Source organism: Copadichromis virginalis, linkage group LG11 (genome assembly GCF_057382275.1).
Source record: "Copadichromis virginalis isolate Kocher_CV1m ecotype Utaka linkage group LG11, C_Virginalis_male_GT1.1, whole genome shotgun sequence".
Classification (NCBI taxonomy): Eukaryota; Metazoa; Chordata; class Actinopteri; order Cichliformes; family Cichlidae; genus Copadichromis; species Copadichromis virginalis.
The window spans coordinates 5,786,255-5,798,576 of record NC_140628.1 but is presented as its reverse complement, the minus strand read 5'-3'; the positions used below and the strand labels follow the sequence as shown (position 1 = coordinate 5,798,576).

Here is a 12,322-nt window from a genome sequence, read left to right as displayed (position 1 = left end):
ACTATGATTAAGCATAAATACTACATTTAGTAGAAATACTATGTTTTAGCACAAATACTATAAAAAGCAGAAATACTATAATTTAGCAGAAATACTATATTAAGCACAAATCCTATAAAAAGCAGAAATAGGATGATTAAGCATAAACACTACATTTAGTAGAAATACTATGTTTGAGCAAAAATCCTATAAAAAGCAGAAATACTATATTAGGCACAAATCCCATAAAAAGCAGAAATAGTATGATTAAGCATAAATACTACATTTAGTAGAAATACTATGTTTTAGCACAAATAGTATAAAAAGCAGAAATATTGTAATTTAGCAGAAATACTATATTAGGCACAAATCTTATAAAATAGCAGAAATAGTATTATTTAGCACAATAGTAATAAGTTAAACAGAAAAATTGGAAAAGCAAAATGGACAGCTGAAAAAATGCTGAACATGCTGAGGGTCCCTCAAATATACTTGTTAAATGAAAAAATCAGCAAAAAAATGCACAGGGAGAGAGAAGTAAGTTTCTAGGTCAGCCTGGGAGCTGCTGAATTTGAATCCACCAATCAGAGAGCCTGTGTACTTTTTCCCGCCAAAACATGTGCCTCTTTTTACACACGCAGCACAGAGAGGCACAGGATTATTGCAGCCTATTTCTCATAGTGAGGACTCCCCTCAAACAAATGAAAATAATTTCCTAACCGTAGGGGCTAGAGCGGTCATTCTTACACCGTTTTGTTCAGAAGAGATGGGGGAATCTTCCAGTGTTTACAATTTATCATTAAAATATGAATTATTAAAGATATTTGACTTCTAATGCACCATAACTGAGTAGAGCGAAGCAAAAACTGCCTTGACTTGCCCTCAAACAACGCTTTCTAACTCTAAATCTATTTGGAGTATCGATATCATTCTTTCACCGTAAGAGACAGCAGGGTTTGGTGAACAATCATGGAAATTTTCAGGTCTCTGTGGAAATCCAACAAAAAGTTATGACGAGAGAAAAAAGTGGTTCATTTCCACAGTTTGAAATCTGAAGAAATCTGAGCGAAGGACAAATTTCCTACCCTCAAACAAGTCCAACTCATTTCAGAACGGTAATAGGTGAGAAAATAATTCTTGAATTGTGAGCGTCACGAGTGTCTGAAGATATACCGGGACAAGCCTCATGTCTTAACTTTGCTTCGTTAAGGAGATATGACGATTCGAATATGCCTCTCATTACAGAAATGCAGCGGTGATTTTGAACAAACTCTCCATTGACTTTATATGGAGAGTTTTCTGACCTTGTGTTAGTCTGAGGAGATTTGCCAAAATTATATAAATCCCACAACAATGATGGTGACATTTTCTGAAAGCCAGCAAAAATACCTACGTTTTGATGTATAATTTGTGGAAGTTGAGTGAAAATTGAGCAAGTAGCAGGAAGTTGTTCGGACATGAAGTGAAAATTGCAAAACCTTCAGTGGCACACTGGAAGCCAAGAGCATAGCAACCATAACAACACATGTATTTTGTGAAAAATCACAATTTTGCAACTCAAAACTTTAAGAGGCATAAAAGTAAAACAGTAAAAGATTTGAAAAAGCTGAATCATACCTGAATAGCCCAATAATTTGTGAACATTTTAAAATTTGAATGGTTGTTCTAGGTGAAAGTATGAGGAAGTAGTTAAGTTTCAAAAACAAGCAAATTTTAGCAGAATTGCTGAAGTTTCCCATTCATTTCAATGGGACAAATTAAAGGAAAAAAGCTTAATATTTTAAAAAGTATAATAGCAAAAAAATAGCAAAAGTCATAGCCGGAAAGAGCAAAAATAGCAGAATAGTTTAAAATTTGAACGGTGAAAATCGGCTGAAAATTGTGGAAGTAGTTCTACGGCGAAAAGTGTACGGAAGCAACTTGAAGAATAATAATAATAACTAGAAAAATTTGCATTTCCTGCGAAAATGCAGTGTGGATGCTTAAAGCTGAAGCTGTATGCAAAAAGTAGCTGAAAAAGCTGAAAAGTTGCAGAAATTGTAAAAACTTTGCAGAAGCAAAGGAACTTTGCTAAAATGGAATAACTTAGCAGAACTGCAATCACTTAGAGGAAACTGTAAAGCTGAAGCTGTCTGCTGAAAATAGTTGAAAATAGCTGAAGAAGCTGAAGAAATCAAAGTCAGTGTTTAAAAAGTTGTTGAAATTTTAATAACTTTGCAGAAGAACATCAAGTTAGCAAAAATGTAATAACTTAGCAGAAATGCAATAACTTAGAAGAAACATAACAATTCAGCAGAAATGTTGTAGTTTACCAGAAGCTACAACTTAGCAGAAATGTAATAATTTATTAAAAAATTAATAACTTGGCAGAAATATTACAACTTACCAGAACTGCTATAATTTTGCAGAAATGTAATTATTAGGAAAAAAATGTATACAGATAACAGCTGAAAACGATGACGTAACCTCAAAGTTACTTGTTTAACTGTGAAAAATGACCAGAAACATTAGAAAAGAAAGAAAACCAATTCAATTCAATTTATATAGCAACAAATCACAACAAAAGTCGCCTTAAGGCGCTTCATAGATACAGAGAAAAACCCAACAATCATATGACATATGACCCCCTATGAGCAAGCACTTTGGCGACAGTGGGAAGGAAAAACTCCCTTTTAACAGGAAGAAACCTCCAGCAGAACCAGGCTCAGGGAGGGGCGGCCATCTGCTGCGACCGGTTGGGGTGAGAGAAGGAAGACAGGAATACCAGCCAGCAGATAAACTGATGTGAAACAAAACCAAGGTAAAATTGCAGAATTTACACAGTTGGTGAAAGGTAAAAATGGCAACAAAAACCCCCCAAACAAACAAACAAAAAAAACAAACAAACAACATTTAGTTAATAAGTGCACAAGATGATTCGATGATAAATATGGTACCAATCTACAAAATACTGTCGAAATGAAGTCCACATTGTGATATATTTCAGGTGTGGAGAGTCACAGAGCTAAACAATCGATGTGCATATTTAAAGAATCAAATAAAGAACATTGTTGTGGAATAAATTACAGTGAATAATAATCACTGCCCTGCGTTAGAGAGTGACTTATGATGATGTATTAATTGGCTTAACTTTACCTCTAACAGCTTTTCACATAGTGCTGTGACCAGGGTGAAATCCATCATAAAGTAACTGTAAACAGTAGAACCATTAGCATGAATGTTATGGTTCTACTCTGATCAAAACTCAAGTCAGCTGTGTGACCTGATATAAAATGATAAAGAGGAACACATATAAATGACCTTTATGAACTTTTCAAAATGACTTTATATGTCTGACCCATTATCTATATATATTAGAGCAGATGTGGAAAACCACTGTTAGACCTACTCTATACTAACACATTGCTAGTGTGACATGTGGTCCTTTTTGCCTTTGACCAATGATATGCTGGTTACTTGGACCAGTTTAGTATTTGCTGTCACAGAGGAATGTTAACCATAAATCCAAAAGACAAAACTGAAAAAATATGTTAATTGCAAACATGTTTTTGCTTAGTAAGAGGATTGAAATTACATGGAAACTGTCACCTTAAAGCCTCATTGTAAATATCATCACAAACAGATGTTTTCCACACGGTTAACAAAGCTCCACCGCATCCAATCACTGCATATAAATCTAAAAGAAAACAACAACAAATAAAATGTAATTAACACAAGTGAAGTCTAAGGAGCTTGGAAAGAAAAGCGTCTGGACTTCTTTGAGTTCCTTGAAGACGTTTCACCTCTCATCCGAGAAGCTTCTTCAGTTCTAAGGGTCAATGGTGGAGAGTCCCAGATTTAAACCCAGTGGGAGTTTCCCCCCAAACAGGGACAAAGAACCCCCTGATGATCCTCTACCTAATCACATGAGCCAAGGTGTGAAAGTGGGTGTGGGTCCCAATCAGCCAGGGTTTCGGGTGAGCTCATTGTGAAACCTGGCCCCACCCTATCATGTGATTTCCCGAGGACAGGAAATCACCCACGCCCACTCCCAGGATGTGAGTGGACGTTACGGTGTCTGGGGAGGGAACTCAAAACTGGATTATAGATGGCAGACAGTTGGTGTCGTAAACCACCGCCTCTGTTTAAAGATGGTCGCTCACAGTGGACGTAAATGGCTTCTTTCACTCCTCCATCTGTCCAAAATGTGAACATTGGCATCCTCAAAGACTGACCTTTGTCCTTTAGATGCAGATGAACTGCTGAGTCTTGTCCCGTGGAGGTGGCTCTTCTATGTTGTGCTATGTGCTTGTGAAGTGGCTGTTTGGTCTCTCCGATGTAGAAGTCTGGGCATTCCTCGCTGCACTGTACAGCGTACACCACATTGTTAAGTTTGTGTTTAGGAGTTTTGTCTTTCGGGTGAACCAGTTTCTGTCTGAGTGTGTTACTGGGTCTGAAGTACACTGGGATGTCGTATTTGGAGAAAACTCTCCTGAGTTTTTCTGATACACCGGCTACATAGGGGATGACAATGTTGTTGTGTCTGTCTTTCTTATCCTCCCTCGCTGGTGTCTGATGTTCTTTTCTGTGAAGCTGGAATGCAGGCACACTGGACGAGCTTATTCTAAAAAATACAGAAAAAGGAACATTTTAGTTGTGTTAAGGCCTAAAAACTACAAATAAGTTATACAATGAACAATATTGAAATACCTTATAGGTGCTGCAGGCCATATAACCAGAATCCAGAGCAATCTCACACTCACATGATGGTGAGGAAAGACATGAGCTCTGCAGTGAGGTTTGAATGTCTCAGTTGGAACACTGAAGAACTCAGAAGACAGCAATACCTGCACAGAGAGACAGAGTAGAAAAAGCATAGATTTGTAATCCATAATGTGAATTAAAACTCAAAAAGTGTCAACAAGTATAATCATTTGAGTGTGGAATTATTTATGCAATAAACAGGATTTAAATTAATTAATTGAATTAAAAAACACTGACATTTTTTTTAAAAATCAAAGATAAAGAATCATACCGCTCTCTGCTCTGAGGATCACTGAGCATCTCTGACAGGAAATACAGTTTCCTCAGTATGAGTCATCATTGATGGTCTCAGAGGTGTGTAGTGTGGCAGCATGATGATGGTCTCCAGATCAGGCAGGAGGTCAGGTGATGGGTGTGTCATCTTCTCCATTGAAGACACACTGGTATGGCAGTTCATAACACAGCAGTCTCCTTGTGGCATGTAGTTATCTGTGCAGTCCAGCACTGATGGATCAAGTTTGGCTCAGCAGTTCATGAAGATGGTGTTAAGATGTTGTTGTTTCAGCTGAGGATGGTGAAGTTTGAAGGTTTTGCCACAAAGGAGACTGTGCCGTGTCTGAAAAAATATATCTACAAAACAAGTGCTTTTAACACCACCCACCCAGCTCAGCCCCCAAGTGTCTATGTAATGCTGGTATGGGGTGTCGGTTACTAAGTCTAATTAGTACATAGGGGATGACAATGTTGTTGCATCTGTCTTTCTTATCCTCCCTCGCTGGTATCTGATGTTCTTTTCTGTGCATCTTTGCTGACTTTATAAACGCCCAATTAGGATAGCCACACGTTTTGAGTGCTTCCTTTACATGTGTGTGTTCCTTCTTTTTCCCTTCAGGCTTAGAGGGAACATGTTCTGCCCGGGGGGGGGGGGGAGAGGGATGTGTCCTAATTACTCCAAGTTTGTGTTCCAGAGGGTGATGGGAGTCAAAGAGGAGGTACTGGTCCGTGTGTGTGGGCTTCCGGTAAACTTCGATGTTGAGTTTGCCGTTCTCTTCAATGTGCACAGCGCAGTCCAGGAAAAGCAAACAGTCGTCCTTTGTGTCTTCCCTGGTGAACTTGATGTTTTTATCCACGGTGTTAATGTGTGCAGTGAAGGATTCCACTTCTTGCCTTTTGATTTTGACCCAGGTGTCATCTACATATCCGTACCAGTGGCTGGGTACTCTTCCTTTGAAAGAGCCAAGAGCCTTCCTTTCCACTTCCTCCATGTAAAGGTTGGCTACAACAGGTGACACAGGGGAACCCATGGCACAGCCATGTTTTTGTCTGTAGAAACCCTCGTTGTATTTGAAATATGTAGTGGTGAGGCAGAGGTCTAACAGTGTGCACATCTGATCGGGTGTGAAGTTGGTCCTGTCTTCCAAGGAGCTGTCTTCTTGCAGTCGTTTTCTGACAGTCTCCACTGCCTCTGTAGTGGGTATGCAAGTGAAGAGAGAGACTACATCAAAGGACATCATGAGAACCTTCACAGACATGACACAAGGGAAGACTTTTGATTTAATAACTAAGCTTAAAACAAGTGTTACCTTTGAATATTTGTGGGAAAAATCTGATGCTACCCCAAGAATACAAAGCCACACTGGAAATGATGACAGGCTTGCAGCCCTCTGTCTTCCTGGAGTGAGGTGCCCGATCAGTAGAAGTGAATTGACAGAAGTCAGTGTCTGTAAGAGTGGCCAAACACTGATACTCTGTCCACTTGCGTAGAGTCTAAGAAGCTGGAATGCAGGCACACTGGACGAGCTTGTTCTAAAAAATACAGAAAAAGGAACATTTTTTTTGTCTGTAGAAACCCTAAAAACTACAAATAAGTTATACAATGAACAATGTTGAAATACCTTATAGGTGCTGCAGGCCACATAACCAGAATCCAGAGCAATCTCACACTCACATGATGGTGAGGAAAGACATGAGCTCTGCAATGAGGTTTGAAGGCCTCAGTTGGGACACGGAAGAACTCAGAAGACAGCAATACCTGCACAGAGAGACAGAGTAGAAAAAGCATAGATTTGTAATCCATAATGTGAATTAAAACTCAAAAAGTGTCAACAAGTATAATCATTTGAGTGTGGAATTATTTATGCAATAAACAGGATTTTAATTAATTAATTGAATTAAAAACACTGACATTTTTTTTTTAATCAAAGATAAAGAACGATACCTCTCTCTGCTCTGAGGATCACTGAGCATCTCTGACAGGAAATACAGTTTCCTCAGTATGAGTCATCATTGATGGTCTCAGAGGTGTGTAGTGTGGTAGCATGATGATGGTCTCCAGATCAGGCAGGAGGTCAGGTGATGGGTGTGTCATCTTCTCCATTGAAGACACACTGGTATGGCAATTCATAACACAGCAGTCTCCTTGTGGCATGTAGTTATCTGTGCAGTCCAGCACTGATGGATCAGGTTTGGCTCAGCAGTTCATGAAGATGGTGTCTGAAAAAATATATCTAACAAAACACGTGCTTATAACACCACCCACCCAGCTCAGCCCCCAAGTGTTTATGTAATGCTGGTATGGGGTGTCGGTTACTAAGTCTAATTAGTGCATCAGAAAGCGGGGGCTACACCTAAAGCCCACACTTTTTGATGTCTTTGTTTATTAGCAGCTTTTTCCAGCTGCTCAGAGAATTCTGACTTGGCCTTTATCCACCCAAACCCAAACCCACCCGGATAAAGGCCAAGTCAAACTCACACACCATACCAGCATTACATAGACACTTGGGGGCTGAGCTGGGTGGGTGGTGTTAAACTGTAGTCGGGAACTTTCAGAAAACTATCCATTTACTTCTAAATCAGTTTTTATACATATTCTGTAAGCTGTACTAATGTTTTTCTCTACATAATGTATCATTATAGACATCTCTGGTAGCCTAAAGATAGTTTATAACTTTTGACATTTTTTACCTGTAAAACATGATAAGCAAAACCTCATTCATCACAAAAACTTTTGATTCTACAAAAGCTACTATAATCAAGAAAATATAATTGTCTGTATTTATTCATGTGAGCCATAATAAATACCTGCATTTATGTGGGATTTATTTATTTACTATTTCATATTTTCAAGCCCTTGGAGGGGAAGATCTCGTTTGTTGAGCTACATACGTCACAGTAAAAAGATTTAGTCATTTAAAACATGAGAATAAAAGAAATGATGTTGGTTTAATAAATGTTGCAGCACATTTCAGATCAGAGGTGCATGATAGCAGATGTTCTCTGCTCTGCATGAAGTTCAGCAATGATTTGGTGAAATGATTAATAACATTGCAATAAGAAAGGGTCTTCTGACAGACAGAGTAGGGAAGACCCTTTTTTCAATGAAAAATCTTTTTCATGCTCTACAATCAGTAAACTCTGTAACAAACATGATCTGTAATTGTTTCAAAACTCACCAGACGACTTCATGATTGGCTCGAGGACAGGACACAAAAGACAGGGTTGTGGTAACTGTAATATGATCTCAGAACACCTGAATACAGACATTTCTGTGGCTGAGAAATAAAAATGAGGTCAAGCAGGGTGTTCTTGTCTGTAGTGGCAGAAGTGATCAGCTGTGAATACCCTCTCGACTGAAACTGCTCCAGAATCTGTTTTCTTCCACTCTGCAACTGGTTCTCATTAAAATCTCCACACACAATGATTGGGTGACAGTCCATTATTTCAAGTGAATCTAAAAGACTTACCAGGTTTTGCATGAATGGTGTCAAACTGTAGTCAGGGGGTCTGTACACAACAGCAATGAGCGCAGGGAATGGAGCCTGAACCTTCAACACTAAAAACTCAAGATCAGTGACATTATGCAGATACTGTTTTACCTGAACCTGAAAATGATTCCTCAAATACACAACAACTCCCCCACCACTTCTGCTGGCCATGTGAGGAAAGTTTGTGTAGGACACATGTCTGTTGCGTTTGAACATGGTGTAGCCATCCAAATGAAGACTGTCTGCAACAAAGGAGCCTTGAAGGTGAGACTCAGTGAGACACAAAACATCTGCTAAACACATTTCATGATGACTCTTGATGTCACTGATGTGAGATGGCAAACCCTCCGTATTGTGATGGATCAGTGTAAGAGTGTCAAGTCTGCTGGCTGTTTCTCTGACCTGAAGAAGAGGCATCATTTCCTCAACACTGGCTTGTCTCATGGTTTGGAGCGCTGCAGTTACCTCGGGATTGGCGTAAATCTTTTTCTCATCCAAGTCCTGCAAATAGAGTCCACTGAGAGACGTCACCCTGCTGAGAGCAACGTAAGCCATACCTGGTTCAAAAATGTTCTTCATTGAAACTACAGCTGTCTGTGTTGTAAGACCCTGAGTTTTGTGAATTGTGCAAGCGAATGCTAGCTTTACAGGAAACTGTCTGCGTACCGCTCCTTTAAACTTCAGACTCTCCTCTGCTCTCTCAATGTAAACAAGATCATCAGATGCTGCATTAGCACTGCGGTTGTGTCTCATAGGCTGCCGGTTGTCCATCCTGAGCCCCAGTTTAATTATGTGTCCATCATTTTCAGATCTCACCACCTTTACCAGTATACCAAAAGCACCGTTGACTAAACCGTTTAGTGTGTCCAAGTTTCTGGTCAGCATGACTCGAGCTCCTTCAGCAACATTCAGAGTGTCAGGTAAATCATTTCGCCCACCTGTAAATGGTTTGTCTCTTCGTTCCATTCTGCCTGTACATTTATCCTTCTGGAAATCGTCTGCATTGATGATTATGATGTTTGAATGAAGCTTCTTCAGGGTATCTGTGTTGTGGGATTCCACATTCTTGTTGGTGGCATAAATGTGTAAGACCTCAGTTGGACATTCTTCTGGTGCAGTCACAGCCTGTGACAACAAATCTCTGTCGCACTGAGAAAGCTCATCTGTCTTTTCTTTGACTCTAATCCTGTTCAGCATCTCTGCAAAGGCCACATCATCTTTCTGACGCATGATCTCGGTTAGAGTGATCATCTGAAAATGCTCCTGCCATAGGTCAATCTGTTCTGGATCGTAAACACAGAGAGGTTTAGACTGTCGCACTGGTGGCAGCTGGTAAAAATCTCCAACAGCTAAAACTGACATTCCACCAAAAGGTCTCTGAGTGCCTTTGATTTGTTTCAGTCTTGCATCCACATAAGCAAAAAGGGGTTTTGAAACCATTGAAATCTCATCAATAACAATAATTTCAGCATTCATCAGCTCAGATCTGATTTCATCCAGTTGGTTACCAAGTCCTTGAATGGGTGGTTTCAGACTCCTGGGTAGTTTGAGTAGGGAATGTAATGTAGAGCCATTGATAGAAAAAGCTGCTGTCCCGGTAAATGAAGTCAGTAAAACAGTTGGATTTGATATGTCAGCTTCTTCTGCATTAGCAGGCAGTCTGCTCAGGATCTTTGATGCTTCAGAATGAATACACTTAATCAGATGTGACTTTCCAGTTCCTGCACCACCGTTGATATAGAAGAAAAATGGATCTGGGTTCAAACCACAAACTCGCTGAATACACCAGTCTCTTATGGCATAGAACACGCAGGCCTGCTTCTGGTTCAGATTCTGATACATTACACGTACCACGGCTGGATCTACTGCAGGTTGTTCTCTGACGGCTCTGATCTTTGTTACAGCATCAGACTGACGACTGTAGTCGGGAACATTCTCCTGTTCGTTCTCATCATCAGAATGTCTCTCAGGAAGATTCTCATCGCATTGCAGCCTCACAACTTCAGATTCAGGAGCCAGATTACACCATTCATCAATCACAACATCCCTATTTTGTTCAAACTCTTCCAGTGCACTCTCAATATCCTCAGAGTTCTTCTCATACTTGTCTTTATTTCTTTTCACAACCCTTTTCACAGACTCACTGTGGTCTGAACATGGAAGTCGTACAAAACCTGAGTTGTAGAAGGACTGATAGGTTTGGAACCCTTGTGGTTTCAGTTCCTGCTCTGATCTGTGTGGAAGGTAAAGTCTCAACAGTCGACCATAATATTGCTCAGGATCTTTTTCCTGTGAACAGTGGTAATACCTGATTATAGCTGGTTTATCATTCTTTCGCCTTTGTACAAATCCAAGCTGGTTTAGAAGAGGAAGCACATCTTTTCCTTCATTTGGACCACTCACCAACCTGCACAAGGCAGCAAAATCAGCCAGTGACATTTCCTCATATTCTGGGGTCTCAGGTCTGCATTTGTATTTATCACTCAAACTTGTCATCCAAATATTACAACTGTCGTGTGTTGTGCTTTCCAGGAAGCTCATGGGCCGACTCATTTTTACTGGGTTATCATCTGTTGGTACAAATACAACACTGCGGGAACATTTTTTCATTTTTAGGCCACAGACTCGAGTCACACACTCCTGTGCGCTGATTTCTCTCTTTTTTGAGTAAGCCTGCATCACAGCTCTCATTTCATCACATTCATTGACGGTGTTCTTATCAGAGTTGTCAATAACTGTCTTCAGGTATTCAGAGAGGCCAGATTCTTTCTTTGTTATATATTTACAGAGGTATTCTATACATGAATAGGCATTCAAAATGAATGAGACATCTAAATTAGAGTTCCAGGCTTCAAGCAGGTCTGGGTTGTAATTGTTGATCCAACACTCATTTGGGTCACGTTTCAGAATCAGAGCTGTTTTCTTGTTTATGTCTTGGAGGCATTGTTCATACTCATTCATTGTCAAGTTGCATCGTGACAGAATCTGCTCTATGGTGAGGGAAGCAGCTTCAGGTTCCTTCAGCAGGTTCAACAAAGGTCTGAGTTTGGCTTTTGCAGCTTCAGTGTCTGAATCCTCATCCTGTCTCACAATCATTGTTCTTGTGGCTGGTGGTTTGGGAAACCCAAATCTACAACCAGAGTTCACACTCTTAAAGCATGTTTTTGTGTGGTTTTTGCTGTGCTTTTGTAGCTCAGTGACTTTTTTGTGCAGTTCAGGTTGCTTTTCTGGATCAGGGAGTTGAGCTGAGATGTATCTGTCCACAAAGTCACAGACAGTTTGGTCATCATCCACATCTGCTTCTACCTTTTCTCGAATCCACAGCAACATGTGTATATGTGGACTACCTCTGTGCTGGAACTCAACTCTGTAAAAGTAATCAATGATCTCACCAAGGGGCTGTGCAGGAGAAAAAAGCAAATCTCTGAACAAAGCCTCAACACGTTTATCAAACATTCGCATGGTGGTTACTGGATTTGATCTTAGAATTTCACACTTTTCTGACCAGTCCAGGGCTTCAAAATCAACCTCTTCACCTTGCTGTCTCTTTATTGCTTGAATCACTTCAGGCCATCTCATCTCAGCAGCAGAGAAAGTGACAAAGAACTGAGGTGTTCCTATTTGGCGAACCATGCTGAATAGATCTCTGGTAGTTTTCTGCCAGTAAGCTGGAGTTCCTCTGAGTGGCTGCATAAATCTGATTGCATCTTTATTTCTTACCAGCTTCTCTACTTCTGTCTTACTTTGTAACATTCCTGATGTGATTTTGCGTCCATCTTTGGTCATAGTTTTACCTTTCCTTAGCTGTATTGTCATGCTGGAATTAGCCAAATGTA

The 12,322-nt window shown here is 40.0% G+C and overlaps 1 protein-coding gene across 5 annotated transcripts; it reads right to left on the bottom strand.

The window, feature by feature from the left end:
• Window positions 1-2,158: 2,158 nt before the first annotated feature.
• LOC146697963 (uncharacterized) lies at window positions 2,159-11,642 on the bottom strand. 5 transcript variants are annotated; one of them, XR_014922953.1, is made up of 6 exons: window positions 6,941-11,642; window positions 6,618-6,754; window positions 6,306-6,528; window positions 4,994-6,187; window positions 4,669-4,805; window positions 2,159-4,582 (listed from the first exon to the last, which is right to left on the bottom strand). XR_014922953.1 is itself a non-coding variant. In XM_085472908.1 (3 exons), exons 1-2 carry the CDS (start codon window positions 11,580-11,582, stop codon window positions 8,618-8,620), a joined length of 2,805 nt encoding a protein of 934 aa, XP_085329034.1. In that variant the 5' UTR covers window positions 11,583-11,642; the 3' UTR covers window positions 8,445-8,505; window positions 8,598-8,617. The 5 variants fall into 5 exon arrangements, 3 of the variants coding, with proteins under 3 accessions (XP_085329031.1, XP_085329034.1, XP_085329033.1); XR_014922954.1 differs by lacking the exons at window positions 4,669-4,805; window positions 4,994-6,187; window positions 6,306-6,528; XM_085472908.1 differs by lacking the exons at window positions 2,159-4,582; window positions 4,669-4,805; window positions 4,994-6,187; window positions 6,306-6,528; window positions 6,618-6,754 and having other exon boundaries at window positions 8,445-8,505; window positions 8,598-8,728; window positions 8,889-11,642.
• Window positions 11,643-12,322: the final 680 nt, after the last annotated feature.

Bases quoted from the DNA above. Each gene is read 5' to 3' on its own strand.
- LOC146697963 (XM_085472905.1), bottom strand. From the start codon at position 11,582: ATGATTGTGAGACAGGATGAGGATTCAGACACTGAAGCTGCAAAAGCC.